The sequence below is a fragment of the Chanodichthys erythropterus genome, chromosome 13 (genome assembly GCF_024489055.1).
Source record: "Chanodichthys erythropterus isolate Z2021 chromosome 13, ASM2448905v1, whole genome shotgun sequence".
NCBI lineage: Eukaryota > Metazoa > Chordata > Actinopteri > Cypriniformes > Xenocyprididae > Chanodichthys > Chanodichthys erythropterus.
Window position 1 is genome coordinate 12,801,087 of NC_090233.1, and position 12,620 is coordinate 12,813,706.

General features: G+C 38.4%; 2 protein-coding genes across 3 annotated transcripts; one reads left to right on the top strand and one right to left on the bottom strand.

Annotated features, from left to right (window-relative positions):
• The first annotated feature begins 291 nt into the window (after positions 1-291).
• Positions 292-3,071, top strand: LOC137034935 (uracil nucleotide/cysteinyl leukotriene receptor-like). The gene is made up of 2 exons (XM_067408182.1): positions 292-365; positions 2,117-3,071. Exons 1-2 carry the CDS (start codon positions 292-294, stop codon positions 3,069-3,071), a joined length of 1,029 nt encoding a protein of 342 aa, XP_067264283.1.
• Positions 3,072-7,012: 3,941 nt separating this feature from the next.
• On the bottom strand, positions 7,013-11,489 carry LOC137034515 (zinc finger protein 436). Of its 2 annotated transcripts, none has more exons than XM_067407502.1 (2): positions 11,266-11,489; positions 7,013-9,010 (listed from the first exon to the last, which is right to left on the bottom strand). In XM_067407502.1, the coding sequence occupies exons 1-2, from the start codon at positions 11,465-11,467 to the stop codon at positions 7,575-7,577; spliced, it is 1,638 nt and encodes a 545-aa protein (XP_067263603.1). In that variant the 5' UTR covers positions 11,468-11,489; the 3' UTR covers positions 7,013-7,574. The 2 variants fall into 2 exon arrangements, with proteins under 2 accessions (XP_067263603.1, XP_067263602.1); XM_067407501.1 differs by having other exon boundaries at positions 7,013-9,013.
• Positions 11,490-12,620: the final 1,131 nt, after the last annotated feature.

Sequence of the window (12,620 nt, forward strand, 5' to 3'; positions counted from 1 at the left end):
CATTGCCAATCAGTGTTAATGATGAGGACTTGCTGCTACACGTCTTCTGAACCAATCCCACCATCCATGAAACTTGTCCTTCACAAAGCCACTAAATAAGGTAATAAGTTAGCATGTTATCTGGTCAATAAACCCAACAATATGCAAATAATTATTCTGTAAGTGAACCATTCGGAGAACACATTTGCATATTGGTTTAATCTCCAGAACGCTTGGCTTCGATTGGCTCCTGAAGCTCCCGGTGGTGTTGAATCATGGGAGTGAAGGTGTCATCAGTGTCTTCAGCTTAAAATGAGCTGTCAGTCCCACAACCAACTTCACACTGCGGCTGAAGACCATCTGCAGACCACAGAAACTTATGAGAGGTAAGAGATGCTGTTTATAATGACACTGCTGAAAGGTTTCTCTATGCCTGTAACAACTGGTGGTTTGAGACGATTCATATTCAGTGACACTTGTTGGTTAGACTGTATTGATTGTAAATAACTGAATAATTCAACTTAATGAAACTGTACAGACTTGTGTAGAGCTGCTTTATGGTTGAAATCATAATGATATCTGAAATGACAGATTGCTGAAACTAAAGAAGCTTTTGACACTCATGCTGTTTTCCTCTTCATTACTATGAAGCTGTTTTGTATAAAGTATTATGAACATGACTTGACAAATCTCAGTAGTTTATTTCACAAACTCTCTATATATACAGATCTTGGCTGTAAAAAATAAATAAATAAACAAGTTAACTGGTTGCCTAAAATTTTTGAGTTCATTTAAATTAAAAATTTTAGCTAATGCAATGAGGGTGATTTATATTATGTTATTTGAACTACATTAATTATCTATGTTGGTTTAACAAAAGAAAATTGATATGATATCAAATCATGAAATTGAATTGTACTGTTCAAATATTGCTAAACAGAAGATTTTTGTACTTTAAATATTTTCTTATATTTCAAAGCAACACCACATAATGTGACAACATGCCCCATTGTAGATGTCAAAGTTTGTTTAAATGAACTGTAACAATCATGTTTTAATGTTTTAGCTCAAATATATTTTTTAACAAAAGAAGATTCATAAAGCCTTTTGTTGCATTTTGAGAGATCGTCACATGTGATGTTAATGCAGCTGCAGGTATATATGAGCTTTAATTAGGGGCCAAGCACCAAAAGTTCATAGGCAACTATTGTATCCGTTGGTCTTCTTCTTCTTCTTCTTCTTCAGCTCTGGATGTCTATGGTACCCTATAGAACCGCTTTCGGGAGATTTATGAAATTTGGCACACTGATAGAGGCCAGGCTGAACTATCACCATAGCAAATTTGGAGTCTATAACTCAATCCCTCTAGCGCCACCAACTGTCCAAACGTGCACTTCAAGATTTCAAGATTTCCTATGAAAATTTTTACTTCCATTTAGAATTTTCAGTAAAACATACTTTTTTAACTCCTAAGCCATTGCTCTGATTTTCACAAAAAGTTAAGCAGAATCTTCAGAACATTCTGACAAAAAGTTGAGGAATTCAAGTTGATTTGTCAAACCGTTTTCGAAAAATGTGTAAACGAATTTTACGTAGAGCTTGCGAAAATAGACGTAAGGCTCTATCTCCTCAAAGCTATATCGTATTCAGACCAAACTTGGTCCATGTCATCACTAGCATGACCTGAGGTTACATGCCACGTTTCGGCGCAGCACCACCTACTGGTGTGGAGATTTGATAAATGGCTATTTTTGCTTATAACTTCTGAACGGTTTGTCCAAATGGTTTGTAGATTTGGGGCGTTATGCCAAATCAAATGATATCCAATTTTCCCATATCGGAAATTTTAAATTTTGTAGTATAATGCTGTATTATACAAGAGCATGAACGTATCATTACGAAACTTGGTATGGGTCATCAGCATGATGCCCTGAAGGAGTCTGAGAAGTTTCAGATCAGCGCCAGTTAGTGGTGAAAATTTTTTGTTTTTTACATGCATATAACTTTGGATGTTGCTGACTTATCAAGTGAAAGCTGTTTAAGTGCTGTTTGGCTTCATGTGTAAGAGACCAGAAAAGCACAAAGCAAGAGTTTGATTGTATGGTTTGGTTGCATTTGATCACTGTTTGTGTTTCAGCGGTTGGTCTGAGCCCACAGAGAGGACAATGGCAATCACAGAGCTGTTCAGATACATCAACTCCTCATTGCTCATCAGCCACCGACCACTGAACTCCTCACCGGCCGAGCAGACGGTCTACGCCGGCTGCACACACATGCCTGCCGTCCTCATCTTCTACCTGGTGCTGCAGTTCATCAACATGTTCCTAGGCATCCCAGCCAACATCATGGTTCTTTGGCTCATCCATAAGAATAAAGGCGACTCCTCCACCTCAGACATCTTCATCGTCCATCTGGCTGTGCTGGACATTTTCTTCTGCCTCGTTCCTCCACTGGAACTGGCCAACATTGTCTATCTGACCACCAGCAGCACCTGGTACGTCCTGCGCTTCTTCTACGGCGTGAAAGACTCGTCGCCACTGTTCCTGTCCTGCATCTGTCTGGACAGATACACGGCCGTCTGCCATCCCATTACCTTCACCAAACTCAAAGACAAGCGCCATCGCTCTGTGTGTGCCGGAGTCGTGTGGTTCATCACCTTGGTTTACGCCGCAGCAAAGTGTGTAGGAAACATCCCTAACTTTGAGAAGGTCTTCACCGTCATGATTTTGGCAGCGTTTGTATTTATGCTGTTCTGTAACATCTCCATTCTCTGGGCCCTAAGACAATCTGCTCCAGGTCGAGATGAGAGGCATCCCGTCAAGAAAAAGGCCTTCAAAATGGTTATCATCATCTTGGCCATCATTGTGTTTAACTACTTCCCACCGGTGGCTCTATTTCCTTTTCAAGATTATTTCTCTCCAGCGGTCTTCCGCTGTTATATCCACTACATTGCCTTTGGCTTCATGGACATCAGCAGCAGTATCCAGCCAGTTCTGTATCTGTCACGGGAGAAGCTGCCCAAAGTCCCGCTCTGCTGCTCCTTAAAAAACACCGAATGTGCAGATGATCCCGTGTTCACCGTCAACCAGTGAGCTGCTGTTATTGGAGTATTTCAATGATCAGACAGATGCACTGAACTACTGTAATAATGTAGGGCGGTGCATTATCTGTTTGGTTTACAATGTGTAATGTTATATTATAATAGAGTTATTAGACTTTTGTGCATAGAAACATGAGCATATTTGCTTGTACTGGATTTCAGTTTGTTACTAAAGCATATTAAAGGATTAGTTCACTTTAAAATGAAAATTAGCCCAAGCTTTACTCACCATCAAGCCATAAGTGTATGTGACTTTCTTCTTTCTGATGAACATAATCTGAGATATTTTAATAAATATCCTGATTCATCCGAGATTTATAATGGCAGTGAACGATACCAACGAGTATGAAGCTGAAGAGAGTGCATCCATCCATCATAAATGTACTCCACACGGCTCCGGGGGGTTAATAAAGGCCTTCTGAACCAAAGCGATGCATTTGTGTAAGAAAATATATCCATATTTATCAAGATATGAAATAAAATATCTAGCTTTCTCCAGACCGCCTTCCGTATTCAAGTTACGAAGAAAGTGTAAACTGGCGTCACGTCAGTTACACTTTTTCCATAAGCTGAATAGGGAAGGACGCAGCGTATGCTTTTTGAACTGCAAGAGTTTTACACTTTCTTCGTACATTGAATACTTGAATACCTTTATTAACCCCCCGGAGCCGTGTGGGGTGTGTTTATAATGGATGGATGAGGATGGAGACACTTTCTTCGGTTCATATTTGTGACCCCTGTTGCCATTATAAAGTTCAGATGCCTCAGGATATTTGTTAATATAACTTTGATTGCGTTCATCAGAAAGAAGAAAGTCATATACACCTAGGATGGCTTGATGGTGAGTAAAACCTGGGCTAATTTTCATTTGAAAGTGAACTAACCCATTAATGGTGTGTCACATCTCTTTATTTATTTATGTCTGGAAATTCTGGATTAATTTGCTGTCTATTCAAAACAGCTGCTAGCATACACTGTAAGATGCTTGTTTTTTAAAAAACATATATATTTCACATTATTGCAATATATATATATATATATATATATATATATATATATATATATATATATACATATATATATATATATATATATACATATATAAATAAGCACACACAGTTCTGTATACAAACACTGCACACACAAGTGTGCCTCTACAAGGCAGTCGCTGTTATTCCAGTTCTTAAACGTTTATTTGTGAATAAATAAAAGAACATTTGAATGTTTCCATGTTTGTTACAACAGATTAAAATCGCCATAAAATCAACATTGACAACTCTTTTTTTTTTTAAGAATATTGCAGTTTTTAAATGTTTTCTCCATGCACATCATTACTGTTTTAAAGAGGACCTATTATGCAAAATTAACTTTTATAAGGTTTTTGAAGACAGATGTGTCCACTAACCATTCAGAAACGTCCAGTTTCATTCTAAAAGTTGTAACTTCTTCCTGAGTCTCTCCATCAGTGTCCAACTCCAGTTCGAACATGCAAGGTAGAACACTGCTACATTTTGGCTGCGTGAGATTCTCCAGTTTTGTTGTTGTTGAGTGTTGAGCTGTTAAAGCTCCGCCCTCTTCTGGAAAGGGGCCGGGAGCAGCAGCTCATTTGCATTTAAAAGGACACACAAAAACTGTGTTTTTGCTCACACCCAAATGGGGCAAATTTGACAAGCTATAATAAATTATCTGTAATAAATTAAATGTTTCAGATTTTCAGATGAAAATTTACAGACATTCTGGGGACACCATTACATCTTGTGAAAAGAGGCATAATAGGTACCCTTTAAATTCATGCTCCTCATAATCTTGAATCAGATTAACTTCCCCTCCCTCTTGCAGTGGCATCTCTTCTCATCTAAAAAAAGTTAATATGTAAAATTCACAACTTTTAAGTCAGTGGATTGTTCCAATTTAAAGCCAAAAATAAGACTGATTTGCCCTTGGTAAACTGTTAATTGGTCAGAACAGGTACCATGATGGTGAACAAACTCAGAGGATTATGGGATTAGATTAGAGATGACAAAATCAAATCAATCCAATCAGGCTTTGTTTTTTACACTGATCATCGACTTTCTCTGCCAACTCTTGGATAACTTTGGAGCGTGTGCACATGAAAGTGACATCAGTAGCGATCACAGGTTGTAAAACTGTGTGAGAGAGTCAGTGGGATTTGCTTCTCTCTTCTACCAAAGATTAAGAGATTGGAAAACATGAAGAATCTGAGCGTATTTGTTTGCGAGTGGAGTTTTCCTTTGCAAAGCAGATCGTGTTTGTTTGCAAAATGCTGGATTTGTTTAATTATGGCACAATATTAACTCCATACTATATCAGTGCAAGTGAAAGTTGTGAAAGTAGTTATTATAATAATTATTTCAATCATACATTTTTTTCTATGTAGTGACCTTTGATTTGTACGGAAGAGGATTAGGGCCAATCAATAATAAAAAAATAGCTAATCCATCTTGAGATTAAAGTCGTTAAATTACGAGAAAAAACTTTCGAGGAAAAAGTCGAGATAAGATGTTGAAAATAAAGTCATTAAATTACGAGAAAAAAGTCGTTAGATGAGAACAAATTCGTTAAATTATGAGAAGAAACTCGTTAAATTTCGAGAAAAAAGTCGAGATAAAATGTTGAGAATAAAGTCATTAAATTACGAGAAAAAAAGTCGTTAAATTACGAGAAAAAAGTAGTTGAATTATGAGAACAAATTCGTAATTTAACGAATTTGTTCCCATATTTTAACAAGATTTTTTCTCATAATTTAATGAGTTCATTAACATTTTATCTTGACTTTTTTTATCGAAATGTAACATTTTTCTCATAATTTAACGAATTTGTTCTCGTAATTTAACGACTTTATTCTCGTAATTTAATGACTTTATTCTCAACATTTTATCTCGACTTTTTTCTTGAAATTTAACAACTTTTATCTCGAGATGGTTTTATTTTTATTTTTTTATTAATGCTTGGCCCTAATCCTCTTCTGTAGATTTGGAGCAAGAAAAACTATAGCTTTATTGTGGTCGTTTGTGATTAACTGTGCTGCTGCCATTACACGAGTGACCACTAGAGGCCACTGGATGCCCATTTAAAACATGACTCTGCTGAAATGAACAGTGACTGATGAAATGATCACTGGAGCTCAAACTAATAAATCTAAGATTCAAACAACAAGCTGATCATTTTAGAAAGCTTTATTTTATCACTGAAGCTTTGAGTTAAAGGATTAGTTTACTTCAGCATTAAAATTTCCTGATAATTTACTCACCCCCATGTCATCCAAGATGTTCATGTCTTTCTTTCTTCAGTGGAAAAGAAATGAAGGTTTTTGATGAAAACATTCCAGGATTTTTCTCCATATAGTGGACTTCAATGGGGTTCAACAGGTTGAAGGTCCAAATGTCAGTTTCAGTGCAGCTTCAAAGAGCTTTACATGATCCCAGACGAGGAATAAGAGTCTTATCTAGAGAAACCATCGGCCATTTTCTTTAAAAAAACAAAACACAAATGCACATCTTGACTTCACGCATTACGTAATCACGTTGGAAAGTCACACGTTATGTAGGCGGAAGTATCGACCCAGTGTTTACAAAGCAAATTTGCAAAGACCAAGTCAAACAGCCTCTACAAAAAAAAAAAAAAGTAAAAAATTAAAAAGATGTTGGACAATTTTGAAGTTTGAGAAGAAAATGCAATGGAGTTTTTTGGTGCTTCCGTCAACATCAGGTGTGACCTTTCCAAAGTCATGGACGCACATAGAGCAAGACGAACATTGTGGTTACAAAGTGTATAAATTTATATATATATATATATATATATATATATATATATTTTAAAAATTACAGATCGTTTCGCCAGACAAGACTCTTATTCCTCATCTGGGATCATGTAGAGCACTTTGAAGCTTCAAACCATTGGTCCCCATTGAAGTCCACTATATGGAGAAAAAAAAAATCCTGGAATGTTTTCCTCAAAAACCTTAATTTCTTTTCAACTGAAGAAAGAAAGACATCTTGGACGACATTGGGGTCAATTTTAATTTTGGAATGAACTAATCCTTTAACATTCAAGAATAGTTGAAATTAACATTAAATACACAATGCTGTACATACAAAAGATATTACACAATATTCTTAAATTAAATTGCATTTCCATCTAAGAAGTGTTTACATTATAACTTCTTCATATTTAACAAACCAGTTCATACAGGACGATTTTCAGGACGAGCACTGATTTCTAATGAACATGAATGAATGAACACTCACAGACAGAAGACTCATCTACCATATCAAAACATCAGTACAGTATGTGTGCAATGTGCAACAAAGTACCATGGTTTTCCTTCAGCACAATCAAGTTAGGGATGAGAAGAGTCATAATCCTACAGTATCCTGCTATTAGAGCTGAACATTATCATCAAGGGATCAAAAATCATTATAGCCAGACAAATTTAACATGTTTATTGTAAGAACTGATGATCAGGGCTCGTTCTTCATGTGGACGGGTCACCTCTGCGGCCTTCGCTCTCGGCCGGCGTGTGCAGTTTCTGGTGCTTCTTCAGAGACGACTGATCGCTGTACTTCTTGTCGCAGTGTGAGCAGCAGTACAGCTTCTCTTTGGTGTGGACCAGCTCGTGTCTCTTCAGGTGTCCGGCCCGGCTGAAGCTCTTGTCGCAGTGCGCGCAGGTGTGCAGCTTCTCTCCGGTGTGCGTCAGCTGGTGCAGTTTGAGGCTGCTGGCCACTGTGAAGCGCTTCCCGCACTCGCCGCAGCTGTACGGCCGCTCGCCCGTGTGCATGCGCTTGTGGATGGTCAGGTGTCCGGCTTGGCTGAAGGTCTTGGTGCACAGCTCGCAGCGGTACGGCTTCTCGCCCGTGTGGATCCTGTAGTGAGTCTTGAGGTCGCCCATGCCGTTGAACCTCTTCCCGCACTGGCCGCAGGCGTACGGCTTCTCTCCGGTGTGGACTCTCTGATGGCTCCGCAGGTTGCCGGCGTTGGTGAAGGTCTTGCCGCATACGGTGCAGGTGTACGGCCTCTCGCCCGTGTGCGTCCGTAGGTGGACTTTGAGCTGGTTGTGTTCGTTGAATCGTTTGGCGCAGTGCGGACAGCAGTACGGCCGCTCTCCCGTGTGGATCCTCCGGTGGATCCGCAGCTGGCCTTGGTGCCCGTAGCTCTTCCCGCACAGGTTACAGACGAAGGGTCGTTCTCCGGTGTGCGTGCGCTGGTGGTTCTTCAAGAGGTCGGCTCGGTCAAAACCCTTCCCGCACTGACTGCAGAGATGCGTCTTCTCCGAGCTGTGAGATTTCAGATGAATGTTGAGCGACGCTTCATGCTTGAAGCTCTTGTTACACTGACTACAGTAATAATCCGGTTTTGGCACCTGTGGGATCGGCGGAGACTCCGTCACGTGAAATGCTCCGGAAAATCCTTCATTAGACAGTCCGTCTGGATTTGACTCTTCATCAGAGATGAGACTGACCTCCGGTGACTCCCGGACGTCCTCCTCGTCACCGGCAGGATAAAGGTGTCTGTCTGACACCACCGTCACTTTCACGTCACAGTCATTGGAGTTGATCTCCGGCTCTAAAGGACGTTTAAATATATTTTGGCGTTCAGAGCCACAGTTCTCCTCTGTATTCTCCGTTTTGATTTCTTTATCGGTGTATTTAGGAGAAGCGTGAGGATTTGAGAGGTCTACGGCACATCCGTCCTCAGTGTCTGGGTCGGCCTTTACAAATAAATCTGTTGTTGTTGCACAATCCTTGTTTAACTGGTTTGATTTGACATCTGGGGTTTGTGGTTTCACACGGCTGCTCCGTAAATCTCCAGCGATCTTAGTTTGCTCATTATATTCACTCGTGTGAGCAAATGAAAAGAGATCTTGGCTTAAATTCTGTTTTGAAAAGTCAAGCTGAAAAACACAATCTTCATCTTCTGCAACACAGACAAAAACATTTTGTTATTTCCAAAAATAAATCATGATGAAAAAACATTCTAATCTCCGAAGAGTTTAACTCTTGCAGTTTAAGTTTACATAAAACCAAAGATTATAGAATAACACAAGACGTGTCACTCGAATTGTTTTGAATGGGAGAAAGTGTAACGCGCAATATGGCGGAATAAGTCCCGCCTTCTAAATAAGAGCCAATTGCAGATTGGTAAAGTCATCGCGTCACTTCAGCGGCCGTTAGAATCACCGGTTTCTATAGAAACAGTCAGACTCGCGCCTCCGAAGAGACGCGCATTTAGGTGTGCGCATGCGCATTAGCTTGATCCAGCCTGAAAAATATCTTTTTTTTGTCATGATTCGATCATTTAGAATCTAAATTTATGAGCCGGTTGTTGTTCGATTTCATTGGTGATTTCAAATGTGAAATTTAATCGTAAGGTTGGCGAACAGTTTTGGAGAATTTGATGTTTCCCCATTCAAAGAGATTGCATGATGCCCGAGAGGCGTTTCAATGATGGCCGCCGAGTGAAATGACTTGTCTTAAAGGGACTTTGGTAAAACATGACTGGCTGAAATATTTAACTCTATATCCTCCTGAAAACCAGAAAAAAAGTTTTGTGAATTTAGTATTTTTTCCATGTCATTACATTGTTTGGAGCATAAAAAAAAAACAATGGAAAAATAACATTTTTGAAAAATATGTTATGCTATGTTCTCTGTAGAGGACACCAGGACTTTTTTTTTTTTTTTTAATAAAAAGCCATGAATGGGCAAAAACAATGGGATTTATTTTTTTTTAAATCACCAATCAATTTATAGGTTTCCGGATTTTTATATCATTTTTTTTCTCAACTGTTATGAAAGATATACACCGATCAGGCATAACATTATGAGCACCTTCCTAATATTGTGTTGGTCCCCCTTTTGCTGCCAAAACAGCCCTGACCCGACGGCATGGACTCCTCTAGACCCCTGAAGGTGTGCTGTGGTATCTGACACCAAGATGTTAGCAGCAGATCCTTTAAGTCCTGCAAGTTGTGAAGTGGAGCCTCCATGGATCGGACTTGTTTGTTCAGCACATCCCACAGATGCTCGATTGGATTGAGATCTGGGGAATTTGGAGGTCAAGTCAACACCTCAAACTCGTTGTTGTGCTCCTCAAACCATTCCTGAACCATTTTTGCTTTGTGGCAGGACATTATCCTGCTGAAAGAGGCCACAGCCACCAGGGAATACAGTTCCCATGAAAGGGTGTACATGGTCTGCAACAATGCTTAGGTAGGTGGTACATGTCAAAGTAACATCCACATGGATGCAGGACCCAAGGTTCACTTGCTGCCTAATATATCCACACACTAACAGGTGCCGTGATGAAGAGATGATCAGTGTTATTCACTTCACCTGTCAGTGCTCATAATGTTATGCCTGATTGGTGTAACATGACATGTGTAAAATGGCCATAAGTGGGTCTAATTTGCATATTAATGTGTTATTGGGGCAACATGTCAAAAAAAGCAAGATTTTCCATAATATTATCTGAGCTTTCATAATAATATTGAAATATAATTTCTTTCTCTATTCACTTGTTGTGTCTCCCAAAATGCCTAATAAATATGCTTTAAGTCCAGGTGTCCTCCACACGTATGAATGTCCTGTTTCGTAACAGAAAGTCATATTTTGATTTTCCTGAAATGGTGATTCATGGTAAATAATTTGAAAATGAGTCAGATTTAAATGATCATTACAAAATATTACATAAGTGTTTAATTTGATCACTAAATTAATGTCCAAGCAGCGACAATTGTCATTGTGAAACCTCCAAACATTTGGGATCTCTGAAAAGCCCTGAATGTGCTTTTTACAGGACATCCAGACTTAAAACTGTGAAATTAATGTTGTCAGAGAAATTCACTAAAATATAATTCCTGGGCCCCAGGAGGATATGATAACTAAATGGTTGTTGTGTTTTTTCCAACAGTGACACTTTTTTAATATTGGTGTATGTAGTCACTGAATTAATTGGTTTTGTTTTTAGAAACTAACATTTCACCCTCTTGATGCACGTTTTATTATGTACCTTTATATATCAGATGTGTTTATCAAATGATAATCATTGAAGGAATAAACCAAAAACATGGTTTTTATAAGCAGCATAATCATTTGCATGCATATGCCAAACAGCAGCGCATATAACATATAACATGTCCTCTGATATCATATTCTGAATTTCACGCACCTGTTTTGATGTGATTTGTCCTTTTCTCTTTTGCACAAAGTCGTTTTCTCAGATCATCGTTTTCGGTCTCAATTCTCTGGATTTTCCGCTGATATTCGCTGACAGTTTGTTGCACTGAATCCAGGATGTCACTGACAGTCACACGGAAGATTTCATTTAATGAAGATTCAAGAAAAGCTTTCAAATCGCCAAACTTCGCCATTTCAACAAATACAAGGAGCTGCAGTGACCTGAGGACCGCCGCGAGCGCCGCCGGACACACCGCTGCCCCCTCAGGACTGGAGGAAAACTACAGCTTCTCTGTTTATTTTGATGCTTCTTTGTGATTTTTCTAACAATGTTTCTGAAAAGGTTACAGTAGCAGTAACAGTTTCACTTTTACTGCACATTTGTTTAATGCGTTGTTAGGTCTTTACATCATTCGGAAGCCCACTTGGGCCTTAATCTATTCAAAGTTTGAGTAACTATGTTCATTTTAACATAATTTCTTCTGAAAGCCACTGTCACTAGTGCTGAATTCGGGACAGTATTTTATATTTTATTTTCCTTTTCTCAGTCTTTCTCTCTGGGTCAGTATCAAAATACACAAATACAGTTTGTGCTGTCCCACAACCAAAAACACATTTAAAATAAAAAAAAATAAAAAAATTTAAAAAATATATTTCTTATATATTTCATTTTAAATCATGAAACTTTTTGTAAAAAAAAAAAAAAATGTCCTGCATTTTCACATCACTACCAGAACAGTTTAGGCTATGTTTTAGTCCATTGGCTGAGATTGATTTTAACCACACTTCTATTCTACTTTAATCACACTTCTTTGGGTGTTTTTTCCATAAAATGTAGTTTTTTATGTGTGTACAGCTGTTCAGAACTGCTAGCTAACCATGTTCTGGTTACCATCTTTAAGTTAGGCTCAAAAGTAGGCCTATCTAAAATTGTCATTACTGAAACACAACATGTCACAACATGTTTCGGTCATAACTGTTTTGGTAGTGACAAAAGGGAACAAATAATTGTTTATTTGGGGGAAATAAACAAAATTTTAGTACAGTTATGCAAATCATTAGTGTTTTAGTATGCGAGTTAAAATTCCATAACGTGATGTGGTCAAAACAGTCACTACAGTGTATGTTTTAGTCCATTGGCTGAGACTGATTTAAACCACACCCCTACATTTTTGATCAGGAAATTTTGGGAGTTATTACATAAAATTTAGTTTTTATGTGTGTAAAACTGTTCAGAACTGTGCTAGATAACCATGTTCTGATTATCATCTTTAACTTAGGCTCAAAAGTATCTAAAATTGTCACTACCGAAACAGTCACGACCGAAACAACATCATTGTTTTTTGG

Coding starts and splice junctions, on each gene's coding strand:
- LOC137034935 (XM_067408182.1), top strand. CDS start 292: ATGAGCTGTCAGTCCCACAACCAACTTCACACTGCGGCTGAAGACCAT. Junction 366..2,116: donor ACCACAGAAACTTATGAGAG/GTAAGAGATGCT, acceptor TTTGTGTTTCAG/CGGTTGGTCTGAGCCCACAG.
- LOC137034515 (XM_067407501.1), bottom strand. CDS start 11,467: ATGGCGAAGTTTGGCGATTTGAAAGCTTTTCTTGAATCTTCATTAAAT. Junction 9,014..11,265: donor GACAAATCACATCAAAACAG/GTGCGTGAAATT, acceptor TCTGTGTTGCAG/AAGATGAAGATTGTGTTTTT.